This window comes from Passer domesticus, chromosome 3, assembly GCF_036417665.1.
Source record: "Passer domesticus isolate bPasDom1 chromosome 3, bPasDom1.hap1, whole genome shotgun sequence".
In the NCBI taxonomy this organism is placed as follows: Eukaryota; Metazoa; Chordata; class Aves; order Passeriformes; family Passeridae; genus Passer; species Passer domesticus.
Genome location: NC_087476.1, coordinates 43,738,600 through 43,764,732, shown reverse-complemented (window position 1 = coordinate 43,764,732; position 26,133 = coordinate 43,738,600). Strand labels below are relative to the sequence as shown.

The following is a 26,133-nucleotide window of genomic DNA, read 5'->3' as shown; positions in this document are numbered from 1 at the left end:
TGATCAGATTCAACTGAAACTACTTCTTGCAGCCTCTTTTGATGCTGATTTGAAGGACTTATGCCTGGTTCTGTATCTGTGTGTGAGTTTGGTTGTCTCTACTTGTTCTGTCGGCATTTTAAGTGGTGCATTTGCTGGCATGTGACTGGGCAGTAAAAGGCTGAATATAGGTAGAAACTCACCCAATTATTTTTTCTAAGATCTAGAGATCCTGCTGTTCTAGTGTAAGGAGTTTGTATTGTTTGGAAACAACAGGAGCACCAGATGAGCTGTGTGTAAGATGAGCACAGACATAGTTATCCAGTTAGCAATTCCCTCCTGTTTATGAGCCCGTTAACATGCCAGTCCTGCAGCCTCTCCTGGGCTCAGGCTTTGGCTCACTGTGTGAGAGGCTTTGTCAGGACAGTGAAACTGCTCTAATGACTCTCTTGAGGAACTCACGTGAAAGAGCTGAAAGAAAGCAGAAGTGTATTTGGATAGGGCTGATGTTTGCTAACAGTGGGGGCTATGACAAGCTCCCACGTTTTAATTAATCTTTGTGAATAACTAATGTAGGAATGAAAAGAGGAAAGTGATATCTTAAGAAATAAGTGAATTGTGTATTTTGGATTAGATATTTAGGATTATTTTTTTATTTTTTTCCTTGAAAATAATTTCAAACCAGATATAGATACACTGCACCTGTGCTAGTGTTTGATCCTGCAGGATGCCTCTGCACATTCTGTAGCATCCCTCAGCTGTGACAGGCTCTGGGCATAGGAGATGAACCGTAAGAGAGGGTTGAGGGTTTCTTTCTTCCCACTGCTTTCAGAAGGAGTCTGAAACACTGAATTATTTTGAAAACTGTCCAACTTGCATATGCCCTATACACAGGTCGATCGCAAGAAAGCAAGGGAGGGGATGGGATGAAGCAACTCAAATTTATTTCACAGGCCAAGAAACACTCTCAATTAACAGGGATGCTTCAGAGTATATTCAAGTCTGCAGGAAAGAGTGTATTAACTGTGACCCAAAATTGTCTGCTGAGCAGATGAATTACATGGCAGCCAGTGATGACACACATCTACAGTGTGGATAGATGGAAGGTAGGAGAATAGAGATAGTGGTGAAGGTAATCTCATCCCTAAGGAGTTACAGCTGTGCTAATTACCAAGCATTAAGAACAAGCCTGCCCTTAATAGGCCACAGCTGGATCCAATTAAGAGGGATGTTATAAAAGAGCAGGTTGGCTGGTGGAGATGTGAGATGGAGTTTGTTGGCTGTGCTGAGAAGAAGAAAAAGTCAGTGCTGTGGGGAGCTGCCCATGAGATATCACTGAGAAGGTATGAAACCTTTGCAATAAGATGGCAACAATTGGTGACCCCGATGTGATCAAGGACCCAGGATGGTGCTGGGTTCCCCCTGAATGGCAGTGTGTGCAGTAGGACACAAGCTGTGTGACAGAAGTGGCAAATGGCATGGCCACAGCAGCAGGGGGTGCCTCAGCAATAGCATGGCCCCTGAGGAGTATGGGGGAAGGTTTGCTAAGTCACTGCAACATGAGCACTGGAATAAAGGCACCATGGAGCTCTGAGAGGCAGAGTCAGGGCTGCACAGATAACATTAAGAGAAGCCTTCAAAAATTGTATAGTGGCCATCTCCACAGTAACCCAACATGATTGGGAGTGGGCTGCAGGGCAAGGTGCAGCCAGAGATGGAGCCCAGCGTAGCATTGAGAGCAGCAGGAGAAGCTGCCTGGTCCAGACCTAACAGATTTTGGCACCTGAGGTACAGGTGGGCTGCTGGGGACACAATGAAAAATAACATGTTGAGTGCTGAACAGATTGTTTGAGATATGTGGAAAGAAATTAAAAAAAAAAAGACTGTGAAATATAGTGCGAAAAAGGGGGTAAGGCAGCTGCAGATTTGGCTGCCACCTGGAAATCACTTTAGAAGACTTTAAAAGAATGGAAGACAGAGTAAGACAAGAGAGGCTTGCAATGATCAACTAATACAACAAAATCTGTAGAAGGAAGAAGAGAATTATTAAAACAGCAGTGGGGCCTGGGGAAAGAGTAACTCTATTATTTATTATGGTGTATTTGTTTGATGATTAAACATGTGCATTTTGTTTGTGAATTGCAACTATGAATCTTTGATTAAGCATGAGTTTAAAAGTTTATATTCCATAAGCGTAGGTACACTCGACAGATGCTGGATCAATGTTGTTCAAGGTTCTATGGCTGTTGATTTGTTGCTATCTTTATATGTAGCCTTTAACTTTTTCTTGTGAGTTACCTTCTAAAGTTGTACAGCTGTGGATATTGTCAATATTCTAGAGGTATAAATATAAAGGTTTCTGATTATATGTATTGTAAGTTTGAGTAACGAATCAAAGTCAGCACAAATGCATTCTAAAGTTAAACAGAAATAACACAAAAGATCATTATACTAGGTTTACTATCTTTTGCAAAGGACCCTGCAAAAGATAGTAAACACAACATTAGTTTAACTCATTCTTGTGAGTTAATCTTTGATCAGGCAATTAGGCATAGATCTAAAGATATTGATGATAAGTACTCTGTGAATTTAGAGAATGAATCAAGTCTATACTGTGAAAAAGCAAAACTGAACTAGAATTTAGAAATGTATACTTTCACTGTGATATAGAAGTCTAAGCACAAGGGCTTGTGGTGATGAGCCTTAAGTTGATGTTCTAGATTTTGAAAAGCAAAACAAAATCAGAACTTGGAAACATATGTTCTTACTGTGATATGTTGCCTGAAGATTCATATAACTGTTAGTCCTAAGTAATATATGTGAATATGTTATAGTGTCAGTTTACTTGAACATAACTTTCTAGAGATACTGCAACTTTGTAATTAAAAGAAAAGGGGGAATTGTGGATAGATAGAAGGTAGGAGAATGGAGACAGTGGTGAAGGTAATCTCATCCCTAAGGAGTTACAGCTGTGCTAATTATCAAGCATGAAGAACAAGCCTGCCACAATAGGCCACAGCTGGATCCAATTAAGAGGGATGTTATAAAAGAGCAGCTTGGCTGGTGGAGATGTGAGATGGAGTTTGTTGGCTGTGCTGAGAAGAAGAAAAAGTCAGTGCTGTGAGGAGCTGCCCATGAAATATCACTGAGAAGGTACGAAACCTTTGCAACAAGATGGCAACACTACAGAATATAATCAAATGCAAATCCTGCTGCATTGTATTTTATGGAGCTTGTTGGCTCAGTGATGAAGTGCTTATAGTTCATTAAAGAGACTCAAGCCCAACCTCCATATAATTTCTACTACTGTGGCAGTGAGAGACTGTGCGTGCCTTGCTGGAAGCAGGGCTCTCCTGTGTTTGACAGCAGACATGTCTAGGAGCTGTTGTGTTCCTTCATCTGAGTCCTGCTCTGGGTTGAGAAGACCTTCTGTAGAGCTAGTAACACTGACTGCAGTTACCCAGAGAAACCAGCTTTTAATGTTCTAAAGACAATGTCTTGAAATCTTCCAGTTTCTCCCTGTAGTTTGTTTTTAATAGTAATTTTTTGGTTTGTGTTGCCATTTGCCCACAGATATTTTTTCCATTTAATTGAGGCAAAAGGTATATGTACTATATTTATTATTACAACAACAAAAACATCCTATGTATATTTTGATTACAAATAGTCTTTAGCTGTCTCAATTTCTCCAATAGTCCCACACACAGACAAGGGTCTTGCAAGCGTGTTCAAACTGTGTAGACCAAGTGATTTCCCTAAAAAACTGGCTGCAGACTTAGCAGCCTCTCTGTTTTGGTAGCTGTGATTTAGATGAAAGAGATAGCAAAGCACTACTAAACTATATACCTAGTATACCTAGCTTACCATTTTAAAGCTTTTTTTTTTTCTCTCATGAATGACAATGGAAAATACATCTTGGGAAGAAGGAAAATAACCCTAAAATCCATATGTATGTCTACTATATTTCAGTTTAATGCATAGTGAATTTTTTTCCTCTCCTTGCAGGAGTTTCAAGATGAATACTACAGCAATGAGCCCACTCACCGTTACTCCACTGGGTTTTGTTCCAGACTTAAAAAATTCCACCCTTGATCCTCTCAATGAGACTGCATGTGAAAACTGGAAAGAGATTCATCATCTTGTTTTCCACGTGGCAAACATTTGCTTTGCAGTTGGACTGGTTATTCCAACTACTTTAAATCTTCATATGATTCTTCTGCGAGGCCTGCTCACTATAGGTAGGAGAATTATTCTGGAGGCAGGAATGTGACACAGATGGCTGGGTTTGACCATTATGGAGCTGATCCCTGCAGCTTATGGTGAAATTACTGCCTCTATTAATGACTATTGTGCTCTTATGAAGGTGGTTTTGGTCTGAGACTGGATCTGTTTTGACCTTGATATACTTTTCTAGAAAGATTATATAACCCTTGCCTCTTAAAACTTCCTAGAACTGTAATTTGCAATTTCAAACCTATGAAGATGTCAGCTTGAAAACAAGTGGACATCATTTATGCCACATGTAACTGGATGTTTGAAATCCACTTATTTCAAATCAGTTATGTCTGGTCATTAAGACCTTTATTTTAGATTTCAAGAAAGTATTGGCAGGTGCCCTGGCTCAATGTGTCTGAGGTAGGTGAGCTAATCCTTGAGGAGCTTGCTGTGAGCCCATGTATTCTTTTAATGTGAGTTCAAACCTGTGGCACTTGTGGGTCACCAGCATTATTTTCATTGCTGATTGAGGAGTGCAGCCTTTGGATGGGGAGTACATTCTGTGTTCTGATATGAGTTGTGTTTCTTCTACAACTGTAGGAATCTTGTGACACCAGAATCTGACTTGAGAGGAAAACCTAAATTTGTCAGGCTTGAGACTGAGCGATGTGGTTTGATTTTTAACACTGCAGTCTCACAGCTATTTCAAAGCCTCTGTACTTTGTGTGGGACAAGATCCTTGTGATCAAAGAAGGAATAGTGACTCATTGCACTGTAAGAGGGATAAATCCAATCCAACAAGAGCATGATCAAGTATTTTTAAGTGAGTGCTTATTGGCATTATAGTGTGGGTCAATTTTATAATAGAATTTGAATTTACAATGCTCTCGCATTTTCTATTTTATAGCTATGATAAGGCAACTTAAAACACACTGCACTGGTGTCCAAGGGTCTGAGCATTGCAAGTCTTTTTATCTTGGCTTTAAAAGCAAAAGGTGCTCTGCACTTGCTGGGCCTGCCATTTTGATCTGTAGGTCTTGTAGTATTTTGAGCAGAGAGGGAATCAGAGTTTTGCAAGCTGGGGGGGCAGCAGGGAGCAGCTTTACTCAATGGGCAGAATGAGTAATGAGGCCAGGTTCCTAGGGACCTGCTCCCTTTGCCTTGACCCTGTCCCACCTCTGTGCTGCTCTACAATATTGCTGCTCTTCAGTACATCCAGACTTCATATCCTCCTGTGCCTTGCAGTCTAACTATTAATCAGATCAAGAGTCACTATAGCTTGATTTTTCTAATCCATATGTAAGTGCTGCCTCATCAGTTAACAACCCAGACAGATTAGATAGTACTGAGTTCATCAAGTCAAGGTCATCTTCAGGGAGAAAGGGGGTAAGAACACTCATTTAGCACTGTCTCCTTTTTGTCTTTGTAGGAAGCTTAAGGGAAAATATAACTGTGACCTCTCCAGCCATCTCTGTTGGATGGTAGGCTTACAGATATCTGGGAGAGACTCACTAATACATAACCTGTCATTTGATAATTATTATCTTTGTATGCTGAAAATGGAATCCCTATTCATACACGATGCCTTGTCTTTTAAAGCAAGAGTCATTATTCAAAGCAAGGCAACTAAAAAAAGAGTAAGCATTTGGAAATTTTGTCTTTGTTACACAGGAGAATTAAGATTCCTTATGTCACCTTGTCACATCAGCAATAATAGTTTCTTTTAAATTTCAAAAATATCTGCATATGACTTTAGGAAGTTTTTATGCAATTCTTCCTTGCTAATTAGATGTGAATGTTAGTTTCTAGGCCTTTTTTTGTCTAATTAATGCAACACAAATTTTTGTGAGCTGTCTAATTTTCTCCCATCTCTTTTCTACTTCATTTCAGTAACAAATCATTGTGGGCTGCACCTTGGTGCTTGTCCCATCCTGATCTGAATTACTGTGACTTCAGCACTGTAGTCCCATGTAATAGGGCTGCAGTCTGACAACCTGCCCTCAGTGCCTGTCTGCAGCATTGCAGTGATTAGCTGTTGTTGCATGCCTTCAATCAGAGAGCTTACCTGTGTTAAAGTTTGTAAAATGTATTGCTTTTCAGCATAATTATACTCAGTGGGCATATTCTTGATAGTTTTCTAGGAATGTTTGTTATTTGGTGAAATTTAACTTCCTCTTTTTTTGTTAATTTTTACAGGATGTGCATTATTCATCATTTGGGCTACACTCTATCGTTGTGCCTTGGACATAATGATCTGGAATTCTGTGTTTTTGGTTGTCAATCTTTTGCATTTCATATACCTAGTGTATAAAAGAAGACCGGTATGTATAACAGCTAAATTTCACAAGCACTCTAGTAAGATGCAAGGAAAGGAAGTTTTGCCCATGTTTGCTGGGCAAACCGATGGATTAGTACACGTTTTCAGCAGAATACTTTCGTGTTTGGCCCAAAATCACACTCTGGAAGTGTGCAACAACTTGTACCAAAAAAAAAAAGAGAAAACAAAACCTAACAATGAAAAAACCACAACAATTCAACACTGCCTGTGCAAGAAAGCAGCTAGGAAATTAGCTGGCAAGGTAGCATGAAGCTTGATTTCTGTGTTGCCTAGGAGTAGCTTAAAACTAACTAGACTGATCTGTTACTAGATGTGTAGTAAATATTTCTAGTTCAAATTTCTCTTGAAGGGCTGTCTTACTACTTACAGGGTAACTTCCTCTTTAGTTAGTATTGCTAATGCTTTTTTTTCAGCCTATTCATTTGATTTATGTCACCATTGAGGTGCAGCACATGATGAAACTGCATTGTATTTCTGCTAGGTGACTATGGCCATGCTATCCAGCACACACACAAAATAGCACTTGTGATAACAGAGATAGATAAGGGAGAAGCCAGTGAGGCCAGACTCTACCTACTCTGAAAGTGTCCACAGTTAAATATCTCATGCAGGTACTCTGGTTTCTAATACGGGATTAAATTATTTGCAGTCTTTCCCCTCAGACAAATTAGCATGTTCTGATTCCCTTCAACCCCCCCCAACCCACACCCCTCAATTAAACCTTTTTAATAGAACTTGAGGCTTCTAATATTCCGTCAGATGGGACAGGAAATGGCCACCAAAGTCAGAAATTATTGCAAATGCAGGAGTGCTCAGTTTACAGAAACCCATTTCCCTGGGAAGCCAAGCCTTTAATCTTAACTGTGTTTTAAAGGTGAATTGTGGCATCGTTTAACATAGGTAATGGTCCTTGAGTTTGTACCTGTCCAACCCTTTCCAAAAATCTAAAGAGGTTATTGGTGAGTGAAAAAGCATCCTGGGAGGATGATGTTCTGGTTTGGGCTTGAATGAAAAAAAAGGATCAAAGAAAAAAATCACCCTGTAATGTGTAAATCAATACTGAATGAAGAAGGAAATACATTATTTTGTAATTACAGTTGTCTACTAAAAGCTATGTTGGCATAGATTGGGGTACTTTGTGCATTATGGTATAGATTTCATCCTGTTGATGGGGCAGCTGTTTTTCACTAAATCCTCTAATAAATTTGTTAACAGAATTATTTGTAGGAGTTAGGTTAAGTGATAGCAGTGATTGCAGTACTCTGTGGGTGGATACAAAAAGAAGGAATTTTGTGAGAATATGAAACTTGACTGATAAACTCAGTCACCAAAAATAAAAAATTGCATCTAAGAGGGGGAAGCCTGGAGCACCTGCCTTTAACTTTGCTTTCTCTTTTGGTAGCCCTTGCCCAGTGTCAGAGTAACCACAGCAGAACTGAGGTGCTTGGCACTCCCATAAACTGCACTGCTCACACTCTGGCAGGCAACCACAGCGTATAAAAGGAGGCTAAAGGTTAAACTGCATCTGTCTACAACGAGTTGATAAATTGAGTACATGTGTTAAAAAAGGAAGAGGCTCTACCTACAGCAGTGTTCCTCCAATATGGAACACAGATTCACCCAAAGATTACCATCAGCTGTGCTAAGTGACCCGAGCAACTTAAAGGCTTAGCCAAAAATTAGATCTGATAGACTAGCCAGGTAGTGCTATTTCTTTGCATTTTAAGGCTTAATTTCAATAGTCTTCTTTCTGTTGAGAAATTACAGTATTTATGACCATTGCATGGAAGATATTGTATTCTTTTAATTGCTGTAATACATAATATTTTCTGTAATTATTAAAAAATATATGAATCTTTGCTGCAAACTATAACCAACAAGCATACTTGAAGTGATGCGTGATAGTCACAGAAGTCTTTTTAGCCATCTGACATGTTTATTATAAACCCCAAGGCTGTTTTAAGTGTTTTTCCTACAGGAGGACAAAGAGTAGGGGGGAAAAAAGTAAAACTCTTAGGAATTTTAAGGAATTAATTTTAGAATGAGATTTTCTCTCTGCAGCTATTGTATTGCCCATCTCAATCAGTTTTGGTAATTCTCACAAAAGATCTTTCCAAGGAAAGAAAGGAATGGCAGAATAATTACAAGTTAGTCATATTACAAAATGAATAATTTATATGTTAGGTTGTTAAATATTTATTTTATTAAATGGAGCATGCAAAATCACAGTGAGTTTCTTTTCTGACCAGAAGATTATTTCAGTGGTTTTGATTCCTTAGAGCTTTACAAATTTGGCTTTTTTAGTTGGAGTGGAAGCTGACTCTAATCAGTCTGACTCGGAGTTCTGGCAGCATCCCAGAATATTTCAACCCCTGCTGAAGAAAACATTACACCTACCCATATGGCTTGTTTGGAATATGAGCCACAAGCATGACTGGAGGAGCAGTCAGCTGTGCTTGGGAAGGGGGAATGGTCTGTTATGAGGGAGCCCATCTAAAGCTCAGCTACAGCCTGCAATCTGATCAGTCTTTAAGAAAGTGGCTACACCTGCTTTCCCCTCAAAGTATTACACACTAGAGGAAGATCATGCAACATGAGCCATGTGCTAGTTAAGGGATTGGATTAACACTCCAGGGCCAAAATTTGCCCTCATGTCTGTGTGCCTGGTTTTGGGTTCAGCAGTCTAAGGAGCTTCATTTTTCAGATGGAAACGTATTTCTTTAAGTTGCAGTGGTCATGAAAGTTTCATAGAAAGTGCAAATTAAATTTGTACAGCTGTTAAAAATGAAGGCGTTCCTGGAGAACATCATGGTAAAACAGTCAGCTTTGTGGGTATATGGAACAACAAAATATGTTCAGGACAATCCTTAACATAATACAATTTCTCTTGCATGTTTGTTTTTAGTCCTTGTTTTGTCTGTGTAGATGTCCTCTGAGGGACTAAAGATTGTGGCATAAGGAACATACAGGAAATTCAAAACCTGAATTTCATAGGAGTGTAGTTGCTTGTGGAATATTTAACTAGTAATTGCTTCAGTGTGAAACCAGGGTAACTTTAGGTCAAGTGATGCACTGGACATAGTAAGTCCATGAGCCTTGATGTCACACAGCCACAGGAGCTTGTGCCACTGCAAGGCCATTCCTGATAGTCTTGGAATAATGGTGGTGACTGAGAGAAGTGAGTGAGGAAGAGAGAAAGCAAATGCCACTCCTTTCCTCAAAAAGTACAAGAAGGGACCAGCGACTGCAGCCTGGTCAACCTCAACTTATCTCTGAAAAGAAGGAATAGATAGTCCTGGAAAACATTTCTGTGCACATGAAGCACAAGAAGGTAATCAGGAGTGGTCAGCAAGGATTTACCAAGGGGAAGCCATGCTTAACCAGCCTGATAACAGATGGATAAGAAACTGATTGAATGGTCACCTCCAGAGGGTGATGGTCAAAGGTTTAGAGTCCTGATGGACATCAGTGACAAGTGCTGTCCCATTTGGGTCTGTATTGGGACCAGTGCTATTTACTGCCTTCATTAATGACATAGACAAAGGGCTTGAGTGCACCCTCAACAAATCTACAGATGACACCAAGCTGAGTTGTTTGACACATCTAAAGGATGGGATACCTTCCAGAGGGCCTTGGACAAGCTTGAGAAGTGGGCCAATGGAAATTTCATTAAATGCAACATGACCAAGTGCAAGGTGCTGCACCTGATTGGGGTTACCCCCAATTTTAACACAGGCTGAGGGATGAGGATTGAGAGCAGCCCTACAGAGAAGGACTTGGGTGTGGATGAGAGGCTGGACTTGACCTGGCAGTGTGCACTCACAGCCACAGAAACACAATTGTGTCCTGAGCCACATCAAAAGCAGCATGGCCAGCAGGGTGAGGGAAGTGACTGCTCTGCTGAGATCCCACCTGGAGTGCTCTGAGGTCCTGAGCACAGAGACAGAAGAAGTGTTCTATGAGGAAAGGCTGGGAGAATTTGGGTTGTTCAGCCTGGAAAAGAGAAGGTTTTGGGGTAGCCAGATTGTGGCCTTCCAGTACTGGAAGGGAAACTACAAGAAGGATGGAGAGGGACATTTTACAAGGGCATGTAGTGACAGGATAATGGTTTCAAACTGAGAGTAGGTTTAGATTAGATATTAGGAAGGAATTCTTTACTGTGAGGGGGGTGAGGCACTGGAACAGCTTGCCCAGAGAAGCTGTACGTGCACAATCCCTAGAAGTGTTCAAGGTCAGGTTGAAGCTCTGATGGTACCTGGTCTCATGGAAGATGTCCCTGCCTATGGCAGAGGGGTTGGAGCTGGGTGACCTTTAAGGCTCCTTCTGACCCAAGCCATTCTACAATAACCTTCTGTGATGAAATGACTGGCCAGATAGCTGAGAACGGTGAATATCCGCAACTTTAATTTCAGCAGGGTTTTCAGCACTGTCTTGTATAAAATCCTGACAGAGAATCTGTTGAAGTGTGGCCTGGATGGATTGAAATGAAATTGAAAATGAACTGAAATGAATTAAAATTGAAATCTGGCTGAATGTCAGTGTGGTAATCAGAGGTAAGAAGTCCAGCTGGAGATGGGCACCACACATATGTTAGTGTGTGCTGTGTAACCTCAGGGCCAGTGCTAGTCCCAGTGCTGTTTGACATCTTTATTCATGGCCTGGGTGGTGGGGCATATGTGAACCCTGATGACACAAAACTATGAGGAGTGGTTGATAGGGCAGAAGGTTGGGAAACCATCTGGAGGGGCCTTAGCAGGCTGGAGAAATGGACCAACAGGAACCTCATGGAGTTCAAGAGAAAGTGCAAAGTACTGCACCAGGGAGGAATAACCATGCATCAGCACATGCCAGGGACTGACCAGCTGGAAAGCAGCTTTGTAGAAAAGGACCTGCAGGTCCTGGGGGAAGACTTGAACATGAGTCAGAAACTTGCCTCTTTCTTGTTTTCTGTCATTCTTTCTTGGTTGTTTTTCCTTTTTCTCTCTTCTATGTATATTTTTTTTTCATTATCTGATGCTTATTGTTCTAATTTGTCTTCTTCATGGCAAATATGCAGGCTTTATTCAGGCTCCCTCTGCTTTCAGAGAGGCTGTAATATTGTCTCATCCCCTGCTTCCTTCATTCAGGGAAGACTTCCAGGCTTAGGATTTCAGCCAACATCCTTTCCCTCATTGCTGCTGCCTGAGTTTGGGTGGGCTCTTAGATGTGGGATGTTCAGCTGGCAATGTTTTTGGGGTTTTTTTTTTTCCTCCTTCATCACATGTGGTTTCAATATAATTGGTTTGTTTTTCAGGACTTGCTTTTCTGCTGCAAGTAAGCCAAGAAGTTCAGGGATGAGAGGGGCTCCCAGGAGAGCCTGAGGGATAGCCACAGTCATGCATGCACACAGTGTGAAAGACAACCTCATTTTTTTTCTCTGTATAATTCTTGCCCAAGTCCTTCCTATTCACTATTGCACCAGCAGACATCTCAGAGGGCTCCTTGTGTGTGATTTAATGTGGCACTTGGATGGAACAGCATTCTAAAGCACCAGTGTGCCATCCTGGCTAATTTTAGATAAGGTTTTGGTCACCCTATCATAGGCGGTGTTTGTGGATAGACATCACACATTTACCACTTCTTTCCTTGCTTAACCATAATGAAGCCAAAGATGTCCCTGAAGCTAAAGCATGTGTGCAGTCTTACCCATTTTTAACTAATGCATCTGTGTTTATTGATCTCTCTTGTTTTTCCAATCTAGATCAAGATAGAGAAGGAGCTTAGCAGCCTCTACAAGAGAATGTTTGAACCTCTCCATGTGCCTCCAGAGCTCTTCCAAAGACTAACTGGACAATTCTGCAACATTCAGACTTTGAAGACAGGTCAATCCTATGCAGCAGAAGATAAAACATCAGTTGATGATAGGCTAAGCATCCTGCTGAAGGGGAAGTAGGTTCTATAACAGCTTGGGGACAGTCGTATGCTTTGTGTCATGGCTGAATAAATTAGAAAATTGTTTGTAGTATGCTATGGTCTATAGTCAAATGGTTCTGTACTTATAGACTATTTTTGACACCATTTTCAGGTGACAGTGATATCTCTTACTGGGAGCATATTGTGTATCCACTTGCGTATGGAGCTGCGTGGATTTTAGTGGGAATTATATTTGTGTAATAGCAAAGGCAGTGTCTTGCAAAATGAGCAAGAGTTTTGTTTGAGTCTTAGACATCCTAGTTGTCCATTTTCAGGTTTTAAGGTTAAAAAATACGGTGCATGAAGGAAGAATAATTATGTCTCCAGCAGGATTTAAAACAGCGGGCCTTTGGAATTGATTCATTGCACTTGTACATGCAAGTAGAGAGGGCAGGTGCACTGCCCAGAGGCAGATTGAATCCAGGTGAGAAAGGGTGAAATATATGCCCATGACCAAGCTGTATTCTTGAAACTCATGCTAAATTCTGGCCAATATTTTAACCAGTTTCTGTTGACAGCAGCAGCAATGTCAGGCTCCATTGCTTTTCTTGCTCATTACCACAAAGCTACTTACCTAAGGGAAGCCTGATTCTGGTCTGGCTGTGTAACACGACCTTTCTCATATTGAATAACAATGTTTTGTGGATACATGCCATGTTCATCAATTTTCTGTTTGTCTGGCAGCCTGTTCTGCTTGGAATCAGTTAGGCAGAAAACAGGGTAGCTCTGGGAGTCATGTTCCAGAAGATGAACGTATTTATTCCTGTTACCCTACTGCATTACTGTTGTCAGTAGTCCTACCCAATTTTTGATTAAATTAATCAGCCTCCATGATTTTAAAATGTTGTTTCATACATTTTTCTTTCCAGAATGAAGGTGTCCTATCGAGGGCATTTTCTGCATAATATTTACCCCTGTGCCTTTATAGATTCTCCTGAATTTCGCTCAACGCAGATGAACCGGGGTGAGAAATTCCAGGTACATCTTGTTTTAAATGTCACTGGATATGAGCTGCTGAGACCATTTAAAAAATAGAGTATAAATTTGATCAACAGTGAACTGTTTGACTCGCATAATTGTGCTACCCTTCTAGTATAGATCTTTGAAGATGGACCATAGCAAGAATAACTTTTAAATGCTGCAAAACACTGTTATAATGTTGTGTATTGAGAAGTCTGGCTTTTGCTACTTTGTTATTTTTTACTGTTTCCAAGTTTATTTGTGTTAAGACATTGTTCAGGACAAATAATTTAAGAGGCAGTTTTGATGGAAAAAGATGATATGAACAGGTTTCATCAGTGGTTCAATAAAAAGAAAAGGGAAAAAGAGCTACTGTAATAATTAAACTCCAGAAGTTCTGGCACTAGTAATTAGAAATTGGTATTTATAAAAGTGTATGAATACTTCTGTCATTTTGCAATTTGTTAAAGCAACATAAGCTGAAAATTATCTCAGTATTTTGAATAAAAATATTCATAAGGGAAACAATAAGGGTATATTTCTCTAGCAGGAACAATAAGGGTATATTAAATATATTCTATTATAGTTTGGGGAGGTGGAATACTTTTAGGGAAGGGTGGTTTTTTCCCATAGAAATGGCTATTTTGCTACCTCTTACTTGATGTTCTTTAGCTAGGTGTGTGTAATAATGACGGGACTGTGACTGACTGATACATCCACCCTGACAGCGTGGCAGAAGGGGAGGCAGAGCAGACTCTAAAATCAGTGATTGATGTCATGTGTTCCAGTCAAACACTGGGCTTAGCGCCAGGGGGAGAGACTTGTCCCGATGCACTCACCTCGCAGCAGTGGGGCCTGCCACAGCCCGGCTGCCCCCTTGGCACAGCCCCTTTCTCCTAGGACAGGCTGGACAGGAATCGGTCCCTCCCAAGGGAAAAGGGTCATGCCTCAGCTTCTGCCTGCCTTAGGGGTTACTGTGATCTGGGGCAGAGTGCATCCTTTATTCGTGGGTTCTGCTTGGTACTGCCATGTGAATACCAGCAGCCTTGCAAGAGCACACGGATCCAGCCTTAAGGACCCCATCTGCTGGCAATGCTGGAGAATTCTTCCTCAGCCTGTGGGCTTATGTTACAGTCAGTGGAGTTAAAAATCCGTGGATATATGACAGTATTCCATTGTTTCTAGAACTTAATGAATTTTAATTTTTTTTTTCAGGATGTAATGTTATCTTGCAGATAATGTAATGTTATCTAAGCAGAGAGCACCTGATTTTGATTTATTCATAGGTGCCTGACTCCCCCTTGCAAAACCTGCCCCTGGGTATGACCAGTGTGGGTTTTGGTGTGGCATTGCCCTCTGCTGGCACAGGGGGATGAGCCTGGCACGTCCATCCTCCCATGAGAGGGGGCAAAATCCCCTGTAACTGCCCATAGCTGGATTATCAATAACTGAGCAAACAGAGCCTTGGCTCAACTGCTACAAGGTTGTACTTGTGGGATCAGCAGGGCTGACACTTACAAGAGGAAAATGGAATTTTTTTTTTTTAATTACTAAAAACCTTTGGGTGATACCAGTTGTTCCTGTTTGGTGGTGGTAATGTAAAATAAAACCAAGCTACATATAGGCCTACTGCAAGTGCTTGTCATCACTGTAGGACTGACTTCATAAATAAATTTCCTCTTACATAAGTGCTTTTACAATTTGGGAACTCATGAGAGATTTTCCCTGTTATTCTCCCCCAGGTTTTCTGTAAAACAAACTGGCTACACATATCAGCTACAAATATAATGAAAATGAATAGCTGAGAATTTTTACATTTGTAAATATCACATTCATAATAAAGGGATACCAAAAAGCTTTATGGCTTTAAGAGTTACTTTAACTGGAGTCACAAATAAAATGTACTCACTTATTTTAAAGCATGTTTAAGTGTGCTCATCTTAAAACATTTTTAAATGTGCTAACTCTGAGCATGTATTTTTTCCAGGTCACTATTATTGCAGATGATAACTGCAAGTTCCTGTGCTGGTCCAGGGAACGGCTGACTTACTTTCTGGAGTCTGAGCCATTTCTTTATGAGATCTTTAAGTACCTTATTGGCAAAGATATTACAAATAAACTTTATTCATTGAATGACCCAACCTTAAATGACAAGGTAAGCAAGTTCAAGGTTTTTTGGAAATTTTCCTCCCACATACAAATGTGTTTTTATTTCAGTTTTGAGTGCTCTTAAAGCACCTCATTTAACTTGCTGCCATCAGCTACTTAATGCACACTCGTGGCATTTTAGTGCCAAGGTGTGAGTCAGTGCAACATTTCTGTCAGAAGGAACATTTGTTAAAGTCAGCACAGTAGTGTACAAGAAAGATGAGTAACTGAGATTCAGAACTGATCAACTTGTGGAAATATTTCTGCCTAGCAATTAGACATGATGGCCAGTAGCTAAAAAGGTGCTTCTCCCTGGATATCCTTTCTCACTAACAAAATGAGTATCTTTGTAAAAAGAAGCTTCAGAGTTCTTTTCTTAAAAAAAATTTCTTACTGGTGGCAAACAATTATGTAATACTGATTGCTAGGTAAAATAATTTGAGCATGTCTTTGAGGGCTGCAAATGCAAAAAAAAAAAAAGCAAACATGTTGATATGATGCAGTTAGTGGAAGGAATAATGAAATACATCTAAAATATAAATAAATATAATTAAAATATAATTTATATTTTTATAAATATATAAAACATTAAGTGGTCTGGGTGTACTCATGGATATATGAACTAGCTTGCTTTAGTTTCGTTTTGTCTCCTTACTTATTCCTTATCATAATTTTGAAGAATTAGAAAATCCAACAAATTTTACCCCTCTTTTGACTTAACATCTGTACACTTTAACTTCAGTTTGTACTGAGTCTTTGTTTTTACTTGCAAAAGTCACATAAATTTAAGATTATTATAGCTGGTTTCTTTTAATGACAACATACATTTGAAAATGTATGTTGTAAACATTGAGTGAGCCTTTGGGAAATTTGTTGTATCTTATTCTTCCTAAAATAAAAATCCTGTTGCATGAGCTCTTCCTACTTAACAAGAGAACTGTTAAATAAATTCTTAATTTTCCCATTGGCAGCACTATGTACATATTACCTCTCACAATCTTCACTTTCAAATATAAATATTTTTGATGTCTTTGATGTCATTTAACTGTTGTCAATCTCATCAGAAAATGTTGGGGTTGACTTGTGTATGTAGAGTATTGAGTATTGATTATTAGTAATCAATATGGTAGTAAAAAGATACAACTATCAAATAAATTCTTGTTGGAAAACAGGAAAGTATATTTTATTTATTTTTAAAGTATATTTATTTAAAAAGTATATTTATTTAAAAAGTATATTTGTTTTTAAAATTATATTCTATTGTATTAAATGTATTATTAAAGTATAATTTATTTTGTAAGAAAACTTGTGATTTTCTCCTACCTAAGGAGACTTTCACTAGTATTGGGAAAATAGTCATTCCTTTCTGCATGGTTCCTGACTTTTAAAATTCCATAAAGTGGATTCATCCATTATGGTCTTGTCATTGATTGCTACCTTTCACGTATACATAAAATGGCGTTCTGACTTGCAGTAATACCTTACAAGGTACAATGTATGGCTTCACATAAATGTTGTAGTATAAAGGCTTCTCAGGAAGGCTACTCAAAGCAGAATGGAAGCTCCTCAGCCCATTTGACAGGGAGAGGATAATGTTCACCTGATGGACTTAGTCTGCAGTAGAATCAAGAGCCAAATGGTCATCTGCTGGGAAGGAGTGGCATTCACCACTTTTCTAACATGATGAAATGAAAAGCCAGGAAAATGAACATGCTTCTGTTAAGGTATAAATTGCCTCTATATGTAGCATGCTGTTTTGTTTAGCAAGGAGGATCAGCCTCATCGTAAAGACTACATTTAATTGCAGAGCATCACATTTAAATAATGAATTACCAGATAATAAACCCCAAGCTTTCTGTAAGAAAATACATGAAAATTTCAGTACAAAAGCAATTTGAGATTGAATAATTAATGTGCAGTTTCATACTTGTCAATGTTGCAATTCCAGTATATTACTGGCATTTTCTATTGTCATTTAAATTGATTTACACTGCATAGAATCTTCTCCTATAACAATTTTCTTGTATAATTACGGCTGAGCCCGGAGCATCTATTACAAGGGAAGTAGTAATTTTCCATTTTTATTTTAATTTGCCTGATCTTTTTTTAAAGTAATCATTTTTTTCTTTTTTAGGCTTCAAAGAAGATTGACCGACAGCCCAGCCTTTGCTCCCAGCTCTCCGTGATGCAGATGAGGAACAGCATGGCCAGCACCAGTGACAGTGAGGATGGCTTGCAGATGTTTCTTCGTGGGACTTCCTCTGCATCCTCTCTTCGTGAGTGCTCAGAATAGTTTGTGGCAGTTTTGAACATGGCTCAGGTTGACCATCAGAGACCACTGCAGAGCTCCTGTTGGCCTCTGTGGGAGCAGAGTGTGGTTTTTTGGGTGCTGCTGTATCAGCTAAATGAAGGGACTTAACTATAGGGCAGTCATTAGATGAATCAGGCTTTGTGTTTTCAATGCAGATGCCTCATGTACATACTGGGAGAAAATCTCAACATGTGTAGGAATAATCTTTGGCATAATGTTTACATTTAGGCATAATATGGAATGTTTATAGTAATGGAGCAAAACTGAAGGTACAGTGCCGGTCACACTAGTATGTCTTTTGGTCTGTCACTGGTGCTTGTAGAAACTAAAAACTCAAACAAAAACATTTTCCCTCAGCAATTTGGTGTCCTACTTTTCCTCCTGAGATAGTTTGTATTGGCAGAGTCTGGAGGAATGTGGTATACAACCAATATTTTGATGTCACCTGGAAAATCTCCAAGTATCCTGTCAGGCCCTCCTCTGTTGTGCTTTGTATGACAGGAGTAGTGGAGAACAAATGAAGTGAGAGAAGAAACCATGTCTGACCTTTTAACTTCTATTATTTTAATTTATTCCTTTATGAAAACATTCTAAATTATTCTTTCTGGGCTATTGCTGTCATTTGTTTTTAGATCATCTGAATCTAAACATCAACACTGGCCTGAATTCTGAAAGCAGTGTTTGAATAAAAAAGCCCCAGAGGATGCTCAATTTTTTTATTTGGCACAGGCTGTTAGTTTAACACCATTTAAAAAGATCATATAGGATTATTTATTTTGATTTTGTAAATATTATTTTTTAGTGATTAGAATTCAAATATATGAGAAAAAACCCACTGTTATTGTTATTTGTTATATGTTACTTGTTATGGTTAAAGTCTCTGCTAAGAAGAGGAAATATTTTCAAATATTTGCATCTTTCTGTTTAATTATGTTTTCCATTGTGTTCCTCACAGTTCTCATCCTGTAACACCTTCAGACCTGGAGGGCCTGTCTGGTTTTACTTCTTAACATTGGTGTAGTCTGCATGCCCAGATAGATGGAGGAAAAAGCCCTACTAATACTTCACCCTACTAGAGCATCAAGGGTGACATCTGGGATATAGCTTGATGAAAATTCCAGTGTTGTTTTCTTTTTCCCCTCTGTACACTGCAAGGACATTCAGAGGTAGTTAAGATAGTAAGGGACCCCTGGAAATTATCAGGTCCAGCCTCATGTCCAAAGCAAGATCAGCTAGAGCAGAGCCATGTCCAGTCAAGCTTTGAATATTTCCAAGCTGGAAGATTTTCCAGCCTCCCTGGGCAAACTGCTGCAGGGACTTACCATGCTCACAGTGAAAAAACTTCCCATATTGCAACTCATGCTTGTTTTCCTTCTTTCTTTAGTGCATTCCTCTGAGAAGAGTCTGACTCTCTCTTTTATGTTGCCTTCCATTAGGTAGCCAAAGACAAGAGTCAGATCCCCTGGGAGCCTTCTGTTCCTAAACACACCCAGCTCCTGCAGCCTCTCCATCACTGCTCCAGCCTCTGGCCAGCTGGGTTACACTCCGCTGCTCTCACTCCAGTGTGTCCATGTCTTTCTTGTACAGGGAGGCACAAAACTGATGCAGCACTCCAAATCCTGTCTCACAATTGCCAGATGGAGGGGATTAATCTCTTTCAGTGACCTGTTGGCTTTGCTTTTGCTTATATGGCTCAATATATGCTGCTAATGTGGCCCAATATATGGATGGCACCCTTCACTGCAGGGGCACTCTGCTGACTCGTGTTCTATTTTGTGTCCACCAGGACACCCAAGTTTGTTTCTGCAAAGCTGCTTTCCAGCCAGCTGGGGCTAGGCTGTAATGCTGTGTAGGTGTGTCATGTCCCAGGTTCAGGGATTTGTCTTTCATGAACTTGTAGTTTTTGTCAGCTTTTTTCTCTTTTCCAATGGCCTGTTCCAAGACTCACTGTCCTGCCCTTTGGCCTGTCAGCAGTTTCCCTCATTACCTGTCTCTTGTCTGTGAATTTGGCAGAAATGCATTCCATTCCATCAACCTGGTCATTCATATCTTGAATATTATAGGCCTTGGCCTTGGCCCTTGAGAACACTGCTGGTAACCAACCATCCACCAACAGCTGGGTTTTGTACTGCTGTTCACCACCTTGTGAACTTGTCAGTACAGCAGATTTTCCACGGAAGCTGTAGTCCATCTACCCAGTCTGTTTCCCATTTGTCTGGAAGTACCCAGTGGCAGACTGGAGGGCTGTGCTGCCATCCCTGTAAACAACATCTGCTGTGCTCCATTCATGCAGAGAAGCCATCAGCTCACCACCAAAGGTGGAAGGTGGTCAGATGCAATCAGCATCCGTGATGGCTTTCCCAGTCACTTTCCCACCCCTTGTGTGCTTGCACATGGCTTCCAGGAAGACAAGCTTCATAGTCTTCCTGGGAAATTAATTTAGACTGCTAGGCCTGGATGTGTCATCCTCCCCTTCATCAAAATGGCTGTGATCTTGGCATTTCCATTTGTGTCCCCTGACTGCAATCACCTTTCCAAGATGGTAGAGGGGGCTTTGCAATTGTATCAGCCAATGCTTGGCACCCTTGGATGCAGCCCATGTGGTTCCACAATCTTGTGTTCACGCTGTGGACTTGAGGTGTTCCTAACTCAGTCCAGGTTTCCTGTCAGTCAAGCATCACCCTCTGTCTCTAGCACTGGATGCAGAGCCCCAGCAGGCCTCAGGACAAACCTCTAAAGAAAAAACTCAATACAAATAGTTACTGGATAGCTCAGACTTTCTGATCTTCCTGTGTCCTGTGCATCACTGAACTCTTGCCTCACAGTTACCCTGGTCTTTCTTTTGTTGCTGATTTATTTGTAGATGCCTTTCTTGTTGCCTTTCGCTAGATCCAGGTCTAGCTGAGGTTTGGCTTCCCTCATTTCATCACCGCATGCTTGGGCCATGGTTCTGTGTTCCCTCCAAAGAGCTCATCCCCGCTTACACTTTGTGTTTGTCTGTTCTGAGTCTGTCAGAACTTTCCTGTTCATTTATGCCACCCTTCTACCCTACTTGCCCAGCTTTTTGTGCACTGGAATGAGCTGTCCTTGTGTTTTGAGGAAGGTGTCCTCGACGATCAACCATCTGTCCTTAGGTCCCTTCGCAAGCCTTGTCCCATGAGTTCCTGCCAAGTAAAACCCTGAGCAAGCCACAGTCCCCTGTGCTATAAGGCTGTAATTCTGCTATTTGTCTTGCACACACTCAGTATCTTAAACTCCACCAGCTCCTGGACAGTGCAGCCAAGATTACCAGCAGCCTTCAGCTCCTGATGAGTTCTTCCTTGTTCATCAGTGACAGGTCCAGCAGAGCGCCTTCCCTAGTTGACTCATCGATTACTGGCATGAAGGAATTGCCTGCTACATTCCAGAAATCTCCTGGACTGCCTGCTCCCAGCCCTGTTGCCTTTCCACCAGATACCAGGGTGGTTAAAACTTCCCAGGATCGCCAAGGCCTGTGACCCAGTTGTTGAAAGAAGCTTCCTTCTCCTTGCTCTTCTTGATCAGGCAGCCTGTAGACATTCCTGCCATGAAGTCTCCTGTGTTGGTCTGTTCTCTGATCTTTGCCTTTAAACCCTCGAGTGGCTTTTCACCTGTTCCATGCACAGCAAAGTTCTGTGAAATTGAAGCCACTCCTTTGCACAGAGAGCCTTTGGGTGAATTTTGAATTTGCACACTCAGAAATTGTAAAACTGTGTTTGTGCGTTTAGTTAGAATTGTCTCTTTCAGGCTTAACAGCAAAACTCTTACACCAATATTTCAGCTTTGGGAGAAAGTACTTGAAATGCATGACAAGTTCAGCTGTAATTATATAAATCTCCAAGATGCACATACTTCATAAATACACTTTTCTCTGTTGTACTTTTTCTTGGTTTGTGTACCTTTTTTTTTGCTATACAGGGTGTGCTTTACCCAAGATAAGGGGTTTATGTGTCTTTTATTTTCTGAAATTCCTCAGCCCAGCTGAGGCAGCAGCCTCCCAAGTCCAATGCTTGCCCTTACTTTTGGGGAGGCAGAGGGACTGCCCCTATAGCAGTGCAATACACACCTTGGGAAGTATTGTTATTTATTTCTTCTTTGTATTTTGATTGTGAAATTTCTGACTGCTGTAAAAGATTTGTGAATTTCCTTGAACCCCTAATGCTTCAATCTTTGTTTTTGCCAAGATAGCTTGTTAGTTATTCCTGGGTATTGTCATTGCCAGTGATGGGGTTGCTGCCAAGGTGAGCTCTGCTTAAAGATTTGTATTCAGTGTGGATTGTGGCCATGTTATGCACATTCTTCAGATCACAGGGAAAACTGAAAAAAATTCTGCTATTTGCCTTGTCACTGCTATGTTTTCAGAAATCTTCTGCTGGGTGCTCTCAGTGCAGCAGCTGAGGTATTTTTTGGTTTGTGGTTTTTTTTTAAGCTTTACTATAAGGCACATGCTGAGGCTTACAGTTCCAGTGCTGTTCCCTGGATCCTCCTCCTACAGGCATACATTTGTTTATTTAGAACAAGCAAATGTAATCCAAAAGCCTCAAACGATTTTGTGAAAAACTTTTTTAAGTTTTTTCTTCTTTTTTTAAAAATTAGAATAAAAAATGGACTGTTCCTATTCTATAGGAATACTGTTAGTCATTGCTAGGTGATGGTTGTGTGGACAAAACCTCCCACCATAAATATAACTTTGACTACTCTAATCCAAATAAGTTTTCTTCTCCTAATTTCCATATTCTTGAAAAAATGAGCATTTATATTTTTGTATAATCCCATCTTTTTAAACTATGCATTTATCAGTGCTATAAATTATAAACTTTGACTCATTTTCTCAAGAAATTAATATTAATCCTATTTCAAAGTATTTAGTAATAAAAGGGTTAAAGTTACTAATTAGTAGGTCCCAAACTACAATTACTAACAAAAGTATGTTTTTAATTTAATTAATCAAGAAACCCAACTAACTTTTTGCTTTTATATTAAGGAAATAACCAACAAGAGTTCTGTAATGCTTACGGAGTGAGTCGTTTGCAGCATGATGTTTTCTGTTGATAACATCACATTAACTCAGCAGGCATCCTCTAAAAGGTATTCAAGTGGGGTTTGTTTATCTTGTGACACTTGTGCTTGACATCCGTGGTCCATCTGTATGTAATTCATTAGTAAGTGAAATAGAGGTATCTCTTTTTCCAAAATTTGAGTTAAGCAAAAATAGTTTAACCTGATCACAAGGCTAGTTTCAATCCTTTAAATAATATTTGGTATTAGTTTCTATTCTGTAATTCTATTGCTTGACAGCCATTGACATATTTATTAGAGATACAGTGTCTTTTTCTGTGGTACTTGTTTTAGACATCTCAGATTTGCTGGTGTATGCAAATATTTGTTAACTTCTAAGCTGAGCAGGAATGTAAAAAGGTTTTGGTTTGGTAATGCTTTTAGTGGTATTATCAAATTATATGCTCCCTGCTTGTGGTTAAAAGCAGGAGTGGATTTCACAGGAATTTTAATATGTATTTCGGGTTAGGCCCTCAAGAAAGGGCAACAAAATGCAATGAAAGGAAGGTCTGACTCAGTCACTTGAACATCTGTCCAACACTGGATAATGGCATCAGCAGACAAAACTTTGTATTTGGAGCACATAAGAGCATGTCTTTGAAACAAACAGGCTGAGCGAATTAGACCTTACATTGGATCCTCTTGTACAAACTTATAGCCACTTCTGTTTTCTGGAGAGAATTAAGTGGCTTTAAACAGAAGAAAACTATTTTTTAAATAGCAATAAACTACACTGAAACAAAGATCTACAAAAAAAAAAAAAAGAAGCTGGTATTGTAACTCAGCATTTTCAGGCAACCTTTTACCTTTGGATATCTCACAGAAAAGCCACTTTTATATCCAGATATACCCACAGACTTTGGGTGGGGCACATTAGCCAATTAATTGATCTAGTTATCCTTTGCTTAGGCCATAAAACACATCTGTGTGGGAAGAAATGTTTAATAATGTCAGTGTCTAAAAATGTGCTTGAGTAACCCTGTGTTGTGGCAGTTTAAGTAGTTTTTGAATCTCAAAAGAAAATACGAATATATTTTTAAAATAAGAAGTTCTGAAATGCCAATTCCAAACAGTGTCTTTGTGAATATGACTTAAAAATGCATTAGTGTCATAACTTGCTGGTGTTGTCTGTGTCTGTATATTGCTCTCTGTGTGTAACACATACAGTGTAAATGAGTCTGTCCTCATAAGTGGGCTTTCTTAGCACTTTACTATATAGCTGATAAATGTTTCTTAAGAATAAGAGTGTGTTACAGCAATCAGTAGTTTTTCAAGAATATGTAAATTTTTAGCTTGTATGCAAACAGTCTGTTAGCACAGCGTTTATCTCTTGTTGTTTTTCTTCTCAAATGGGATTTCAGAGATTTCCATAATCTTTTTGGTCATCCTATACTAGCTGTTTGTAACCTCATACTATTGTGGTGGTCTAAGTCTAGAAGAGGGTACTGAGAAAAATACATGTCCACATGTAGATTCGATTTTAGAATGAACAGTGGAAAACAGAACTGTCCAGCTGATGACTCAAAGGAGTTCTCTGGTTTGATCCTCATACTGAAAATTTAACTGCAGTAGAGGTATTTTGCAGTGGTAACTTGCACAAAAATTCCATTTAATGTCTTGACAGTGATAGCTGTGGTGTGAGCCCTGCTCTGGCAGACAAGTTACTGCCTTTCTAAAAGGTAGTTTTTTTGCAGTGAAATCACTGTCAGTTGAAAGTTATGTGGCTTTTGCCTGTAAATCTTGTTTTCTCTGTGGTTGTTTATGGGGGTATAAATCTTGTATAAATTTTACATTATCATGCTGAGCAAAACTTACAAAGATGAGTCAGGTGAGGTTTAGGTCAGCTTTTAGGATAAGGCTCTTCACCCAGGGGGTTTTTTGGGTTGGTTCCCCAGGGAAGTGGTCACAGCACCACACCTGGCAGAGTTCAAGAGTGTTGTGTCTAAGTGTCTGAACAATGGTCTCAGGCACATGGTGTGACTCTTGGGGTGGCCTGTGCAGGACCAGGAGCTGGACTTGATTCTGATGAGTCCCTTCCAACTTAGCACATTCTATGACTTCATGCTTTTAAGGCAGTTGTGGCTTTGACGATGTGCCCATCCAAGGCTTCCCGGCAGCCAGGGCAGCGTGCAGATGTACCCACCCTTTGTACTTGGGGCAGCCACTCACGTTGCTGTAGTTGAATGGAGATGAGTCAGTGAGTGAGTGTAAGGGTGAGAAAATGATCTCTGGGGAACAAGCAGTGGGCACCCTGTGCAGCTGGGGTTTGCCCTGAACTTGGGGAGAATGCTGTGTCTGTGGTCAGCAGCAGGCATTGCTAGTTCTTAGCAGCATGGCTGTTCCATGTCTAGAGTTTCCTGATGCCTGTGGCCAGATAACAAAGAAACCTTCACTTAGAAATCCTCTCATGAAGCAACTAGGGCAGGATCATCAGATTGTGTCCACTTTGTCACAAACAGGTCTATGCAGCAGGTGTGTGTTGTTAAATTAACTGGTAATTTCTTTGTACCTGTGACAGGCCCAGGCCGCACATCTCCTTACCTGAGAACTTCAGCAAAGATGAAGCCCATAGAAGAAAGTGTTGAAGATGATGTCTTTGAAGCACCATCTGCTGATAAGCTTGAGCTCCAGCGGCTGCCTTAAACAGTTATGTCCTCAGGTGTATCAGAGCTTGCACAAAGCTCCAGTGCAACAGGAAAGAGCTGAATTTGGGAAGAATCTGAAAGATAAGCCCACTTCTCTGTGTTTGAATTTACTGCAGCATATGCCAGTGGTATCTAGATGGAAATGTCATGTTTTGTTTTACTTCAAAATAAAATAAAAACTTGTGTGGGTTTTTTTCTGCTTCTTTTTGGTTGCTTTATTTCTACTTAGACTTTTGCCATTATAAATTGAGTATTGTGTTGCTGACTAGCTGGAAGTTTCTAGACTTACTTGGTGGAGAGTATCCCCAGATTCATTTACCTGTGTTCCTTTGAAGCCTATATCTTTGTGTTTTCAGTGGGAGATTTTTAAACTGTTTCCAAAGCCATGTTGCTGTTACCAACCTTCATTGTTGTGTCAGTCTCATGTGAAAAACACAGTCTTCTGCCTCAATTTTTTTTAAGGTATTTACCTTTAGTAAATACTTTCACTCTTGACTCCACAATTGTAA

At 40.0% G+C, this 26,133-nt stretch overlaps 1 protein-coding gene across 5 annotated transcripts in view; it reads left to right on the top strand.

The window, feature by feature from the left end:
• Window positions 1–25,826, top strand: part of BVES (blood vessel epicardial substance) — a 28,585-nt gene extending 2,759 nt beyond the window's left edge. Inside the window, exons 2-9 of one of the 5 annotated variants that reach the window (XM_064412810.1) lie at window positions 3,985–4,217; window positions 6,391–6,515; window positions 12,273–12,460; window positions 13,354–13,462; window positions 15,432–15,599; window positions 17,727–17,868; window positions 22,906–23,009; window positions 25,498–25,636. In XM_064412810.1, coding sequence (XP_064268880.1) covers window positions 3,995–4,217; window positions 6,391–6,515; window positions 12,273–12,460; window positions 13,354–13,462; window positions 15,432–15,599; window positions 17,727–17,868; window positions 22,906–22,973 — 1,023 coding nt within the window. In that variant the 5' untranslated portion in view covers window positions 3,985–3,994 and the 3' untranslated portion in view covers window positions 22,974–23,009; window positions 25,498–25,636. The other 4 variants (XM_064412809.1, XM_064412811.1, XM_064412812.1 and 1 more) reach the window with 4 other exon arrangements.
• Window positions 25,827–26,133: the final 307 nt, after the last annotated feature.